The 12026-nt window shown below is 39.3% G+C and overlaps 1 protein-coding gene across 2 annotated transcripts; it reads left to right on the top strand.

The window, feature by feature from the left end:
- The first annotated feature begins 24 nt into the window (after positions 1-24).
- On the top strand, positions 25-10009 carry LOC119720507 (kinetochore-associated protein DSN1 homolog). Of its 2 annotated transcripts, none has more exons than XM_038190191.1 (8): positions 25-100; positions 1492-1597; positions 2471-2544; positions 3235-3301; positions 4222-4300; positions 5788-5928; positions 6357-6592; positions 6908-10009. In XM_038190191.1, exons 2-8 carry the CDS (start codon positions 1492-1494, stop codon positions 7009-7011), a joined length of 807 nt encoding a protein of 268 aa, XP_038046119.1. In that variant the 5' UTR covers positions 25-100; the 3' UTR covers positions 7012-10009. The 2 variants fall into 2 exon arrangements, with proteins under 2 accessions (XP_038046119.1, XP_038046120.1); XM_038190192.1 differs by lacking the exon at positions 25-100 and adding an exon at positions 129-147.
- The last annotated feature ends 2017 nt before the right edge of the window (positions 10010-12026 follow it).

Below are 12026 nucleotides of genomic sequence, written 5' to 3'. Positions count from 1 at the left end.
TGAGACTAGTTCCAACGTTGGCGGCGCCTATCGGCATGACTAGTCGCGCGCGGATTCGCGGCAATGTTGGTCATGTTCAAAGCCATCCGTCAGCGAAAAGGTTTGCGATTTTCACTTCAATCTTTATTACAGAGATCATGATTTGATGTACGATGTAGGCCTAGGCCTAATGATTATTTATATTTAGACAAGTTGTAAAGTATGTGCAAAGAGATTCGAGATCGTTACTAAGCACTGAACATACTGAAGCCACTTTTGTCATGTTTGTCAAAAAATGTCATGATCGCCTAGCCCGACTGCGTCTGGCCGTACAGTACTATCGCAAGCTCTGTAGTACTACAGAGCTTGCGATAGTACTGTACGGCCAGACGCAGTCGGGCTAATGATCGCCTAGCCTAGGCCCCCTATTATATCCATATCCCAAAATGACGAGGATATGTTTTGACGCACTCGCATTCAATTTGCGTTGGACAACGCGTGCGCATTGCAAGCGTTACCTAGCTGCGTCAATTATGGTGACTCGAGGATACATGATGAAGGGCCTAAATCATAACCCTAACCCATCTCTCCACAAATCGCCTATATTTAACATTTGGACATGGTCGGGCGATAGTAGAGTCTGTGGTTCATTTCCGTATTGCGACTTCCGTTAAATTATTTTCACTCATCTTCACCATACCCCCAAACAAAATCTTAAGATTTCAGTTTTCACTCCCCAAACAGTCCTCAAACTGCTTGATGCGCTCCGGTAGGCTTCAGTGGGAATTGGAAATACAAATGGTGGTGGTTAGGTTCACATATCTTTGGGAAGAAAAGAGAAATTTCAGGCTCAATTTAGGAAACATCCTTGTAGCACGGACCGTGTTTTAGGCTGCAATTTTGAATTCAGGAAAAATTGACTTGTGCACGGCTCCTGGCTAGACTGTTTCCTTGGGACCCCTAAAATATTGAAGGCAGAAGGACAATGGAAACAGGGAACCAGACTTGCTCATGGCTAGCATCTGACGGACCAATTACAGGACACTTTGATTGGTCATCATGGAGATGCTCAATCAAGACGCCATGTAGTTGGCTCATTGAGGAGACCAATCGAGATGACCAATGTTAAAAAAAAACAAGGCGATTCGTAATGTCCTAGTTACTCGGACTACATGCCATGACATTTTAATTTTGTTACATATTGCCCTCCTAAAAGTACAAGTTTTCTCCCTTTATTGTTTTAAATTGAGTCCAACTTTAAATTGCAGAGTAAATTTGTCCTTTCTTTTCCTTTCTATTTCGGGGCCGTGGAGGATGAAGTAAAGTTGACATGTTTGTCATTCTGGCAGTTGTGAAGTTGCGGGTCACACTTAGGTTTTGTTTAAAAGAAAAATTCACAAATCCCCAAATACCTTGTACATAATACAATCAACAAAATGGCATCTGCTTACTTTTGTCCTTTTTATTTTCATATAATACGATATGTTTTATTGGCCAATTTCTGGTTTCTAGATGTCAAGTAGCAGCAAAAGAAAAAGCGCAAGCAAAAAGCGCAGATCGAGCTTCGTTAGAGGGCGCTCCAGGAAGTCGTTACCACCCACTGACATATCATGTGCAGGTAAGCCTATGTTGTAGTGTTGCTGACATTGATATCGTTATCCGTACTATAGTCCCAAAAAAAAAAGAAGGACTGTGCATTTTGAAAAGTGCAGCAAAACTGACAAACCACACAACTTGCACGATTAAAATACAACATCATCTACACGAGACCGCTCACATTTTTTCGAATATTTGAATTGAAAAAAAAAAGGTACTTGGATATTCGGTTGATGATTGAATATTTGAGTATTCAGTATAGTAGGCACAGCCCTACTAGCATGACTAAAAAACTAAAAGCTTAAAATGATGAGAAGTTGGATTTTATTAGCTTTTGTGAAGGTATGAACCTAATAGTCTTTTTTGACTAATTGGTAAAATCCTCTACCAACGCGGTAGCTTGACAGCGCTTGCCAGGGATCGGGACCTGCCACATGAGGGTCATTCCATGTCAAATCACCCCCCAAAATTGAAAGTTTAAACCCTACCCTCTACACAGACATGCAACTTTTCCTCGGATCCGCTGATTTCCTCGTTTTTTACTTCTCATGAGTGCCCTTACAAATTGAAAAATACTGTACAAAGTCTTGAGTGGTTTGGAGTTTTCTCGTTTTTTCTAAATCCCCAGTTGCATGCCTGTCTACAAATTATTCAAGTGTATGGGGTAATTTGGGCTGGGAAAAAAAATGAGATTTTAAGTATTAGCGCCATCGGATCAACAGTTTTTGCGCTAGTGCCTACCAGTTTTGGACCAAACTAACACCTAATAGCTCATTTACCTGGTTCTAGTTAAGTACCACACTTCAACAGTTCGGTTTAGTTAAGTACCTCACTTCAACAGTACGTAGTATTATTTCCAAAAACAAAAAAAATATTATATTTTATTTCCTTGTAGAGTTACACAAAAGAATTCCCACCGACATTCCAGAAGCCAAGAGGTTATACCAGCTACAGGACGCCTGCTTCCAGGTCAGCCATCAGATTTATGTGTTTGATGCATTCATGTACAATGCATGATAAATGATTTGTATTTCCTTTAACCCAAATCCCAGTGAGTTTTTTTTTCAGGAAACCGTCCTCACTCTTGCAAAATCCAACACCATATGGTAACTCAACACCCAAACTGTTGGACTCTGATTATGGTGGTATGCTTGACCCCATGTAAAACATATATCAGTTAACTAGTGCAGTACCCACTCCAACAGAAGCACAGCAAAAACATGCAGTTAGATTTTGAAGGGTTGGGTGGTTAGGGTATACCCAGCGCTTTTTTGAGTTGCATCCTAAAAAATATTTGTTTTTTTTTCAAGTGCTATTTTGCAAACAATATAAAACTGATTCACTTTTGAATGAGACATTGAATTAAAAAAAACCTCTGACATTGACTTTTTTCTATCCAAATTCTAACTAGTTGCGGCACGACAAACATTCGGCACGTGCAGAGCGGGTTCATTTGTAAGAAAGTAAAAGTCCTTTTTGTGCAGAGGGTTGCAAATGCCCAAAATCGGGAAATAAAAGTAGTTTTTTCCCCGTTAAACAGTACAAAAAAATGGAAAATTTGTTGTGAGAAAATTTTTTAAATTTTTTTTTTTGAGGAGCACAGGGCACGCATCTTTTAGATCAATTTTAGATCTAGTTCAATTTTTCTTCCCCACTCAGTTCACCATGCAGAAACTTCGGATGGAGTGTCCAGCTATTGAAGGATGGGAGACGTTTGAGGAAGAAGGTAGGGAGCCAGACCAATTAATGTAGTTGTAAACAATTGTAAATCATTAGGAATATTTTCAAATGTTTCTGACCAGTGTGAAAATAGTGAAAAGTGGCACCTGTTTTCTTGCTTGCACGAGTGGTGTTCACCTGCAATCGTGTCAGAAATAAGGAAGTGTATTTTTAGTTTTACTGTGCTTTAGACTATACCTATTGCTGTTTGCGAGTTAGCCATGCCCTGGTCCGTGGAGGGGTGACCACTGCCTGAATCCTGCAAAATCTTGCGACAGTGACTGTCAGTATGTTGAGGCTTAGCCAGTGACATCCTGGAGCAGTACGGAGGATTTCAAGCGTAATCCAGGCCTATATTTATGCATGGCTGAGCAAAAACAACACAAGGTTCGGCCCAAGACCTTGACAAAGTGCATCCTACGAAATCAGTAACGCACTTTTGCCATGTAACCTCAATCCTCCAAATTCCTCCAGTTTGGCAAAGAGGATTTTGAAGGATTCAGGGCAGTTAGGGTTAGACAACCCTATGGCATTTTGTACGTTAAGTTTTGTTTGTCTCAGATTTTGCTCGTTCCGCGTCCATTAGTATATCATGTAATTGGACAATATTTCACAAGCTGCGTTCACGCGATTCCACCCCGATAGGTTAATTCCATGCATGCTATCGATGGAAATTCACTGAGGCCCCCCTCAATGGCGGAGGCATTGTGCTAGCTATTGTACGAAGCAACCGCACTATGATGGATTGTCTGAACATTAGCAGGCTCAGTGCTTTCACCAAGGGGGCCTTCGCGAGTGTACAGCGATAGGATTGGTCTTTGTCATAATGTGTGCCAAGAATTATTCTAATTCATGCAGAAGTCGTGCCTTTTTACAAGCTGAAGTTGCCCATCGTACTTTGTTCTTGTTTTTGTTTTTTTGCTACAGCCACTGATGCCTTCAAAAACACACTCGACAATCTCGAAAGTGAAGGTGTCTTAGATCGAGTGTGCAGCCGGAAAAACAGGTCAGTAAGATATTCTGTGTATTGCTCAAATTTCAAAATGCTCTGTCTACTGGTTGGTTTATGAAGGTCGAACCCCAAGGAAATAAAAGAGTAGTGACTCGGTCTTAAAGGGAATATACATCATTTGCTTTTGCTGTAATTTTCAGAAATGGTTGGAATTGGGGGGTTGGAAATATAAAGCAAATATAGTTACACTGACTTTTTGGAGGTTTTGGGTTCGAAAATGCTATAAAAACCAAGAAAAACGATCATTTTCCTGTAGTCTGGTTCCCTGACTCCATATAAGAAGAAACAGAGCAGTTTACATACATTGGGGAATTGTAAGGTTAGGGAACCAGTCTAGCTGGCTCGTACCCGTTCATAGGTTTGTAATCGATTGTAAACAAGTGCGATGGTCAATTGGGGCCAGTATTTGAAAAAAAAAGCCAGTTGTTTCCAACGCTGATCGGCCGATCAGCGTTGGAAATTGATACAAAAATAACACTTTTCTTGAAAATGACAATATACCAGGTGCCATAATTTTACAGGATGCTTTAGACTGTCATTTACCAACATCCTATTAAGGTATTTCGCAAAAACTTGGTAGTTTTATTTTTCGATGTTTGCAAATGTTGTATATTCCCTTTAACGGCCATTTAAAACCTTGCAGGGTAATGGCTGTGATGACTTGCAGGTCACAGATCACGCAAAATCTATCCAATCAGAGCTTAAATTCATCGGCGGTTCCCAGCGTTCTGTTTGCTGGGCGGGGGTATCCCATAAAACCTTGAGGTAAACCTCGAGAGAGCGCCCGTTTTAATTTCGCATTCTTCTGTCAAGAGAATATTAAAGCTATTGTAATTATCAAGTGTACTACAACCATTCCCGGAATGTTTCTTCACTCACAAATGAAATTTCTAACCCGAGGGATTTTCCAATTTCGATGCACTTGATTGAATTCATTTTCTTTTGTGTCACTTAAAATACTTTAGATCAGTGTTTGTAGTCGAGTCCAGTACAATGTCCAGTCACAATTAACAGGGGATGAACAATGACAAATAAATACCATTGTCAATGCTTATTTGTACATCTTGTGACTTGGCTTGAGACTGGAGGATTTGTGAGGACTTGTAATGGACTTGTGATGGACTTGTGATGACTTGTGATGACTTTTGATGGACTTGTGATGACTCGTGATGGACTTGTGATGGACTTGTGATGACTTTTGATGGACTTGTGATGACTTGTGATGGACTTGTGATGACTTGTGATGGATTTGTGATGGACTTGTGATGACATGTGATGGACTTGTGATGGACTTGTGATGACTTGTGATGACTTGTGATGGACTAGAACTACAACACTCCTTCAGATTTAGCTGATTTTATTCAGAGTTGGTAACCTGTTTCTGAAATTTAAATTTTGAAGATATTAGGCAACTGAAGATGTAAAGCAACTGGTGTATTTTGTGTGAAAATGTGTTTTTTTTGTGCATCAAACAAACACAGTTACCTGCCAAATCCTGAGAATGAAGCCCTGCAGCAGACCATAGCAGAGATCAACCAGCATGCTGAGAGGCTGACTGCAGAGAGCGACAAGTGGGAGGAGCTACTACAGACACACACAGAGGAGGCAGAATCCACTGAGAGGTATGGAAATGGAAATATTTAGTTTACTACCATCTGAAAAAAGAGTGGAATAAAGATGGGATTCTCATTTTAATGCAGTAAATGTTTAATAAGCAAAAATTTAAGAACTATATTCGCTTATGATACGTGTCACATCCATGGTATGGGAGAGATGGTCACGTTATCTTGTTCACCCACTCGAATGGAGTCAATGGCAGATGTCGAGATGTGGAATGTTGTGGTCTTGTGGTCTGGAGCATCAAACACAAGATCTGTCGGGTAGTTCTGCAGGTTGCGGGTTCGAGTCAAGCTTAGTGCTGTGGTGTGTGTTTGGACATGACAGTCTCACTAATTGCTTCACCAAATCGTGCACAAAATCAATAAAACCATCAACTAACGTGTCTCGTCAAATTTACTAGGTACGCTTTTCGTATTTTCTCTTCTCCTAGAGCTCTGGCCAATCAGCAAACAGAAGGGCCCATCCTGAAGGCCCCGGAGGGTCTGACCAATGAGCAGAGAAAGCTGCTTTCCGGACTACCGGACCTGCGACGGATGAGCGGCTGGGCCCGGCAGACGTCGGACAAGCTGCAGCTGCAGGCTGGGCGCGTCCACAAGGGCAGCCTGCAGATGATGCAGTTTGCCCGCTATGCCGAGGCCTACTTGGGCCAGCAGACCAAGATACTGGGTAAGTTAAGCCGCGTTGTTTGCCATCACAGTAGTCTGGATCCAATTCCTGAATGGAGTTTTTGTTCCCCTTGTAATGTGGCCCTTTCCGATCCCCGGCAAAGCCACTGTGGCAGTAGAGGGCAATAACAACAAGATGTCTCAAGTCCAGTCTTGATCATTTTGTCACTTGGACTCCGAAAATTCCAAACAGAAACTCTCACTTTGTGGGAGCAGGTCACATAATATTGACGTTTTCATTTATACATTTTGATACCCACACAGTTTCCTGCATCACCTTTCTGGGTTTTTTTCCGGATTTTGTCCATAATAATAGCCAAGAGATCATTGCAGGATGCCCTCGGGGACCCAAGGAGACTCATCCAAGGTGCCGCAGGAGATGCAAGCTCCTCACAAAATACACAGTCTCCCTCCAAGTAATCAGTAAAACAAGGTAAACATAAAATATAGCTATGCAGAAGACTTTTGAACAAGTGTGTCTTCCTTTTCTCCTTGCATCATACAATGACCTGGCTGATCTGGAAGCGAAGATTGCTGTCTGAGGGTGGTCTTGTTCTCTTTGATTGCGTTGCAAAGACTGGTCTTACACAGCTTTTTCTACTTTTAATACTGGCAAGATCAGTTAATAGGGTTAGGTGCATTGGAACTGTCTTTAGCCAAGACCAAAGAAATGGATGTCATCATCACCTGCAGAACTTATGCAGGTCCAGGCCTTGGTTATTATACCAAGTGAGATTAATTATTTAAAAGCAAAACAGAGGCTCAACACTCCAACTCCAAAGCTTCAGCTTGTTTTACCAAAAGTTAGCGCTTATTTGCTGGTCAGGGCCTGACATATTTGGCTGTTTTATATCCTTTTGAATCAGAATTTTGTGATGGCTTAAGGAATATCTGGAAATGAAAGCGATCCTGTTTGAAGTCTAGATTTCAGTGAGCTATGGTGCTGCTTACACAATTGAGTTGTCAGTGGGAGAAGCCATGAAAAGGCTGCTGAAATAAACTACAACCTAATTTGTAGAGATCATTTTGAGGAAACATTTCATTGAAGAATTTTCCATGAAGAGTGTTTTACACGGAAAATTATCATCTTGTGGCAGCACTTGTGGTGTCAGTTAACTTGCCAGTTAAAATACCCCTGCCCCTAATACATATATATATATATATTAGATGGCATGATGAAAATTTGAGCAAAAGGGTGTTCAGTTCAGATGTGACTCAGAAGTGAGGGATGAACATGGCCACCAAGTCCCCTTCCTACAGAAAAATATACATGTAAAGACTTTCTCGTGTATTTTTCGCTGTAAATAATATAGTTTTATGTCCAAGGATTTTGGCAAGTCAGGATTTTGGCATCAGAATGCTTTGTTGAAAATTAGCTAATTTGGGCTTATGATTTTCCAAAGTTGAAACTATACATTTCACTATGCCATCAAGCGTCAGTGAGTGTGTGATATTTTGTCTTCATAAGCGCAGAGTTTACCCTACTACTCCTTTTTTGGAAGGCTTTTTTTGTTACTTACTCGTGACTAAATATGCCAATGCAATGAACTTTGGTGGTTTTACATTTGTTATAATTGTGACGTTGTTTGGGGGTCTTTTGGTGCGAGTTCGAAAATTTGTCTTGTCAAAAATATGCCAATGCAATGAACTTTGGTGGTTTTTACATTTGTTTATAATTGTGACGTTTGGGAGTCTTTTGGTGCGAGTTCGAAAATTTGTCTGTCCAGCATTGGACAAAGCACCATGTCCCATTTTGGACCAGTCTTGTGCTGCCTTTCTTTTCAAAATGGAAAACTGTGCGCATGTATGTAACAAATTAAGTGGAAACTGTATTTATGGCATTCTCATCCTTACTGTCATTGCTAGACTTTAAAGTAGCATTCTTTAACAATCCAATACAGTGTATGTCTCCAAAATTGTCAATATTCCACTGAACATTTACTGACAGATTACAGAATACATTTATACAACTTGTTTAACATATAGTTTGTTTTAAACATTTTGTCCATAACTAACCTTTTCCATTTGCATGCATGAATTCACTGTGTGATTGTCTACCACATAAAGAGGGCTATGAAGTTATACAATTGTTAGTTTCTTGATGCAATACTTTTAGTATAATGAAGTAGAACCTAAGAAATAGCCAGTAGGTTTTTTTCTTAGAATCAAATGAAAGGGTTGATTACTTTTGAAAGATAGTGACTATTGACAAGTGGTTTTCAAAGATGAAACAATCGCTAATGCAAAATTTCAAGCTTCCCAGTTTTTTTGTGGTAGACAGTTGCATACTTGTTTTACAAACAGTTATTGCAGTTTTACAATTGTTTATTTCCAGGCATGTGTCCATGATATAAGAAAAAGATCATAGCATTGAGAATTGTACAGAAAAAAAAAATTGAAAAGGAATACATACCTTAAAACAGGATAAAATTGTAAAAAATTGTAAAAAAAGAAAATCTTCCACAAAAATCATGGACCTACCCTGGGTATATTAATTGATTTCATACTTGTAATTTATTTGACATGACCTTTTAATTTCACCCAAAATACTTCATTTGAAAAATATATTTCTAACAATTGTGGTTTCACATGAATATTTATTTATTGAACGAACTTTCATATTGCATTTTTCTATTCATATTTCCATTTGTTCAACTGTTTTGCTTCACTGTCAGTCATAAATTGTGTACCACCTTCTTAAGATACAATTTGATATTTTGCCACATCTATCTTTCTCTGAAGATAGAGCTAGACAAGTCCATTCATCCAAAAAGGTTGTTATTGGTCTTACACTGATTTATTGACTGTACTGCTGAATGCAGTTCAGTGCTCTAAACATGCATGTGAAATAGGTTGAGCGCCCTCTAGTGATATAAAGCATTCAACTCTGAAAGTGAGAGAAAGGAAAATTTTCATCGGTCCATATTTCTGGAATGGACCAGTAGAGGGCGGTTTTCAGTGAAAAACACATTGATGTAAACAGTGAAGCAAATCATTTGCCGCTTAGTCAAGATACTTTTAGTAATTTGTACAGTTTTGTAATAATTATTTGAATTGAAAAAAAGTGACCAAAGACATTCACTTCTGCTTAAATAACCAAATGGATCGTTACAGTGCATGCTGTTGGGCAGCAATGTTGCCAAATAAAACCGGCTTGAAACTGAAAGAGAAAAAAAGATGATTTTTTTTTCAAGGTACGAAGTGTTTATGTTACCGTGAACTGGTCACGCATTTTTTTGTGCTGTTGTGCCAACACTTCCTCAGCACACGCACGTGCCTATACAAGTACGCAATATAAAATAACAAATTACCATCCCAACCCGAGTGAACGCATGGCTTGATGGATAAGGCGTTGATGGACCGACGGCCCAGTGACCCGAGTTCAAGATGCAGCCATGCATGGCGTAAAAAAAAAAAATATTAGCTGCACGATAGCAGCTCAACAAGTCATCATGTCTCTCCGTTAGTCCATTAGTTAGTAACAAACTTTGACATTGTCATTGCTCATCTACATATTTTTGGCCAATTTCAACCAAAGTTTGTCAAAAGTACCAGTAGCCCAGCCCCAACATGCCACATGACCAAACTGGGGTCAACGCAGCTTCCAACATATTTCTGATCGCGCTTGTTTCATTCTCCCTAATGTAAGAGTTTTCTTCCTTTTTTGTTTTAAATCAAATCCTACATTTAATTGCAGAATACTTCATCTTCTTTTTCTGATTCGTGCCTCTGGAGGATTTTTTTTTTTGAAAAGGAAAATAATGTCCGAAATTGCAATAGGTCTGATCTCCGTCTCCTGTATATGTAGTCACAAGGACAATGAACTGCAGATTCCTCACTGTAAAAAATTCACAAATTCCCCAAAATATCACTGCGCATGTTCAGTGTAGCGCTGGTACAACACCCAAAACAATCGGGGACCGGTTCACAGTTAAATACACAATACCATCTTGGTAAGTTCCATGCTCTATGGTAAGTGCTACTTGCTGTACACTTGAAGGCAATTTACATCTATAATCCTCCTTATTTGCCACTTCAAAGCTAACTGAGCCATCTAACATGCATGTTTTTTTTTCACAGTTTGTCAGTTTTGATAGCTTTTTTAACGCTTCATTTGTTTATAAGTATCATTACGACAAATTAATATGTTAAATTGTGTTTGAATTTTCTTTGCAAAGTTATTTAATTACAGTCAACAAATGTTCTTTGTTTGATTCTGTAAATTATATGAATTAAAATGCTCAATTGAATCAGTTGCATGATTGTGTCTTTCATGAGTTGTATATTTACATGTGTTCTTGGTTTTTTGTTAACGTTAATTAATTAAGTTACAGCCAGAAATGTCTAATTCTGAATAAGGTTCCTTCATTTGTTTTTGCATGCTAACTAAACTCAGTGTTTAAGTTTGCTTTAAGTTTTCATCTTGGTAAAAAATATTAATTTCCATAAATTCTCACATTCAAATCAAGAAAATCATTTGGCTACCTGAAACTACCGCAAATCACAAACGATCATCGACAAATGTCGGTGAAGGGCAATTGTGTCAGTGGATGGCAAAACTCAATGGTAAAATCTACATTTCCCTAAATTAATGCAAAAAGAAAAATTAATGCTATCATCAGTAATAAATTGCATTACCTGCTTCAAATAATAATAATAATGTACTTTTATAGCGCTTTGTACCAAATGTCTCAAAGCGCTTCAAACTTATTACTCCTGTTCATCATGCCATGAGACCAGTATTTACAGCAGCTCAAGATCAGCGCATTCTGGTCTCTACCCTCACAGGTACCCATCTATACTCGTGGGTGGAGAGAGGCAATTGTAGTACATTTGTGTAAAGTGTCTAGCCAAAGAACTCAAGCACCATGTCCCCGTCAGGGTTTGAACCCACGTACCACGGCACGTGAGTCTAACACCATTGGACCACTTGTAAATAGTATATAAAATAAGATATGCCTAGAGTATTTAGGAGGTTGTGGGTTCGAGTCCAACCTGAAAAGATTGTGATTTTTTTTATCTTGCAAGGTCTTGGGCAGCACAAAGGTCAAACCCCAATGTAAAAAAAAAATCATAGAGTTTGCACCTGAAATATTGCATAAATACCTCATTCTGAACTCTTTTTTTTTATTTAGACATGTCAGGAGTTCCAATATCTGTCTTCAAATAACTCTCACATCCACCTGGCCATTAAAGCATCAGGTGCATTTGTTTCGTCTGCTGCAGTCGCAGGTGTAATGTGATATATAGACCTGAAATGGTCAGGGTTCCCTACATGTGGTTGCCATTTAGCCGTCTTTTCCCTTGGCAGTTTGAGTATTCTGTCCCGTCAGAGCCAGCTGATGCAACGCTGGGTCTCTTCTCTTAGCTCTCTTCTCTGTGCATTGTGGAATGCCAGGTGATAGCAGTTGGAAAGTTCCAGGATTTCTCAGCAT

This window comes from Patiria miniata, unplaced genomic scaffold, assembly GCF_015706575.1.
Source record: "Patiria miniata isolate m_02_andy unplaced genomic scaffold, ASM1570657v1 HiC_scaffold_9, whole genome shotgun sequence".
Classification (NCBI taxonomy): Eukaryota; Metazoa; Echinodermata; class Asteroidea; order Valvatida; family Asterinidae; genus Patiria; species Patiria miniata.
The sequence above is the reverse complement of the archived record's forward strand: the minus strand, read 5'-3'. Positions and strand labels throughout refer to the sequence as shown.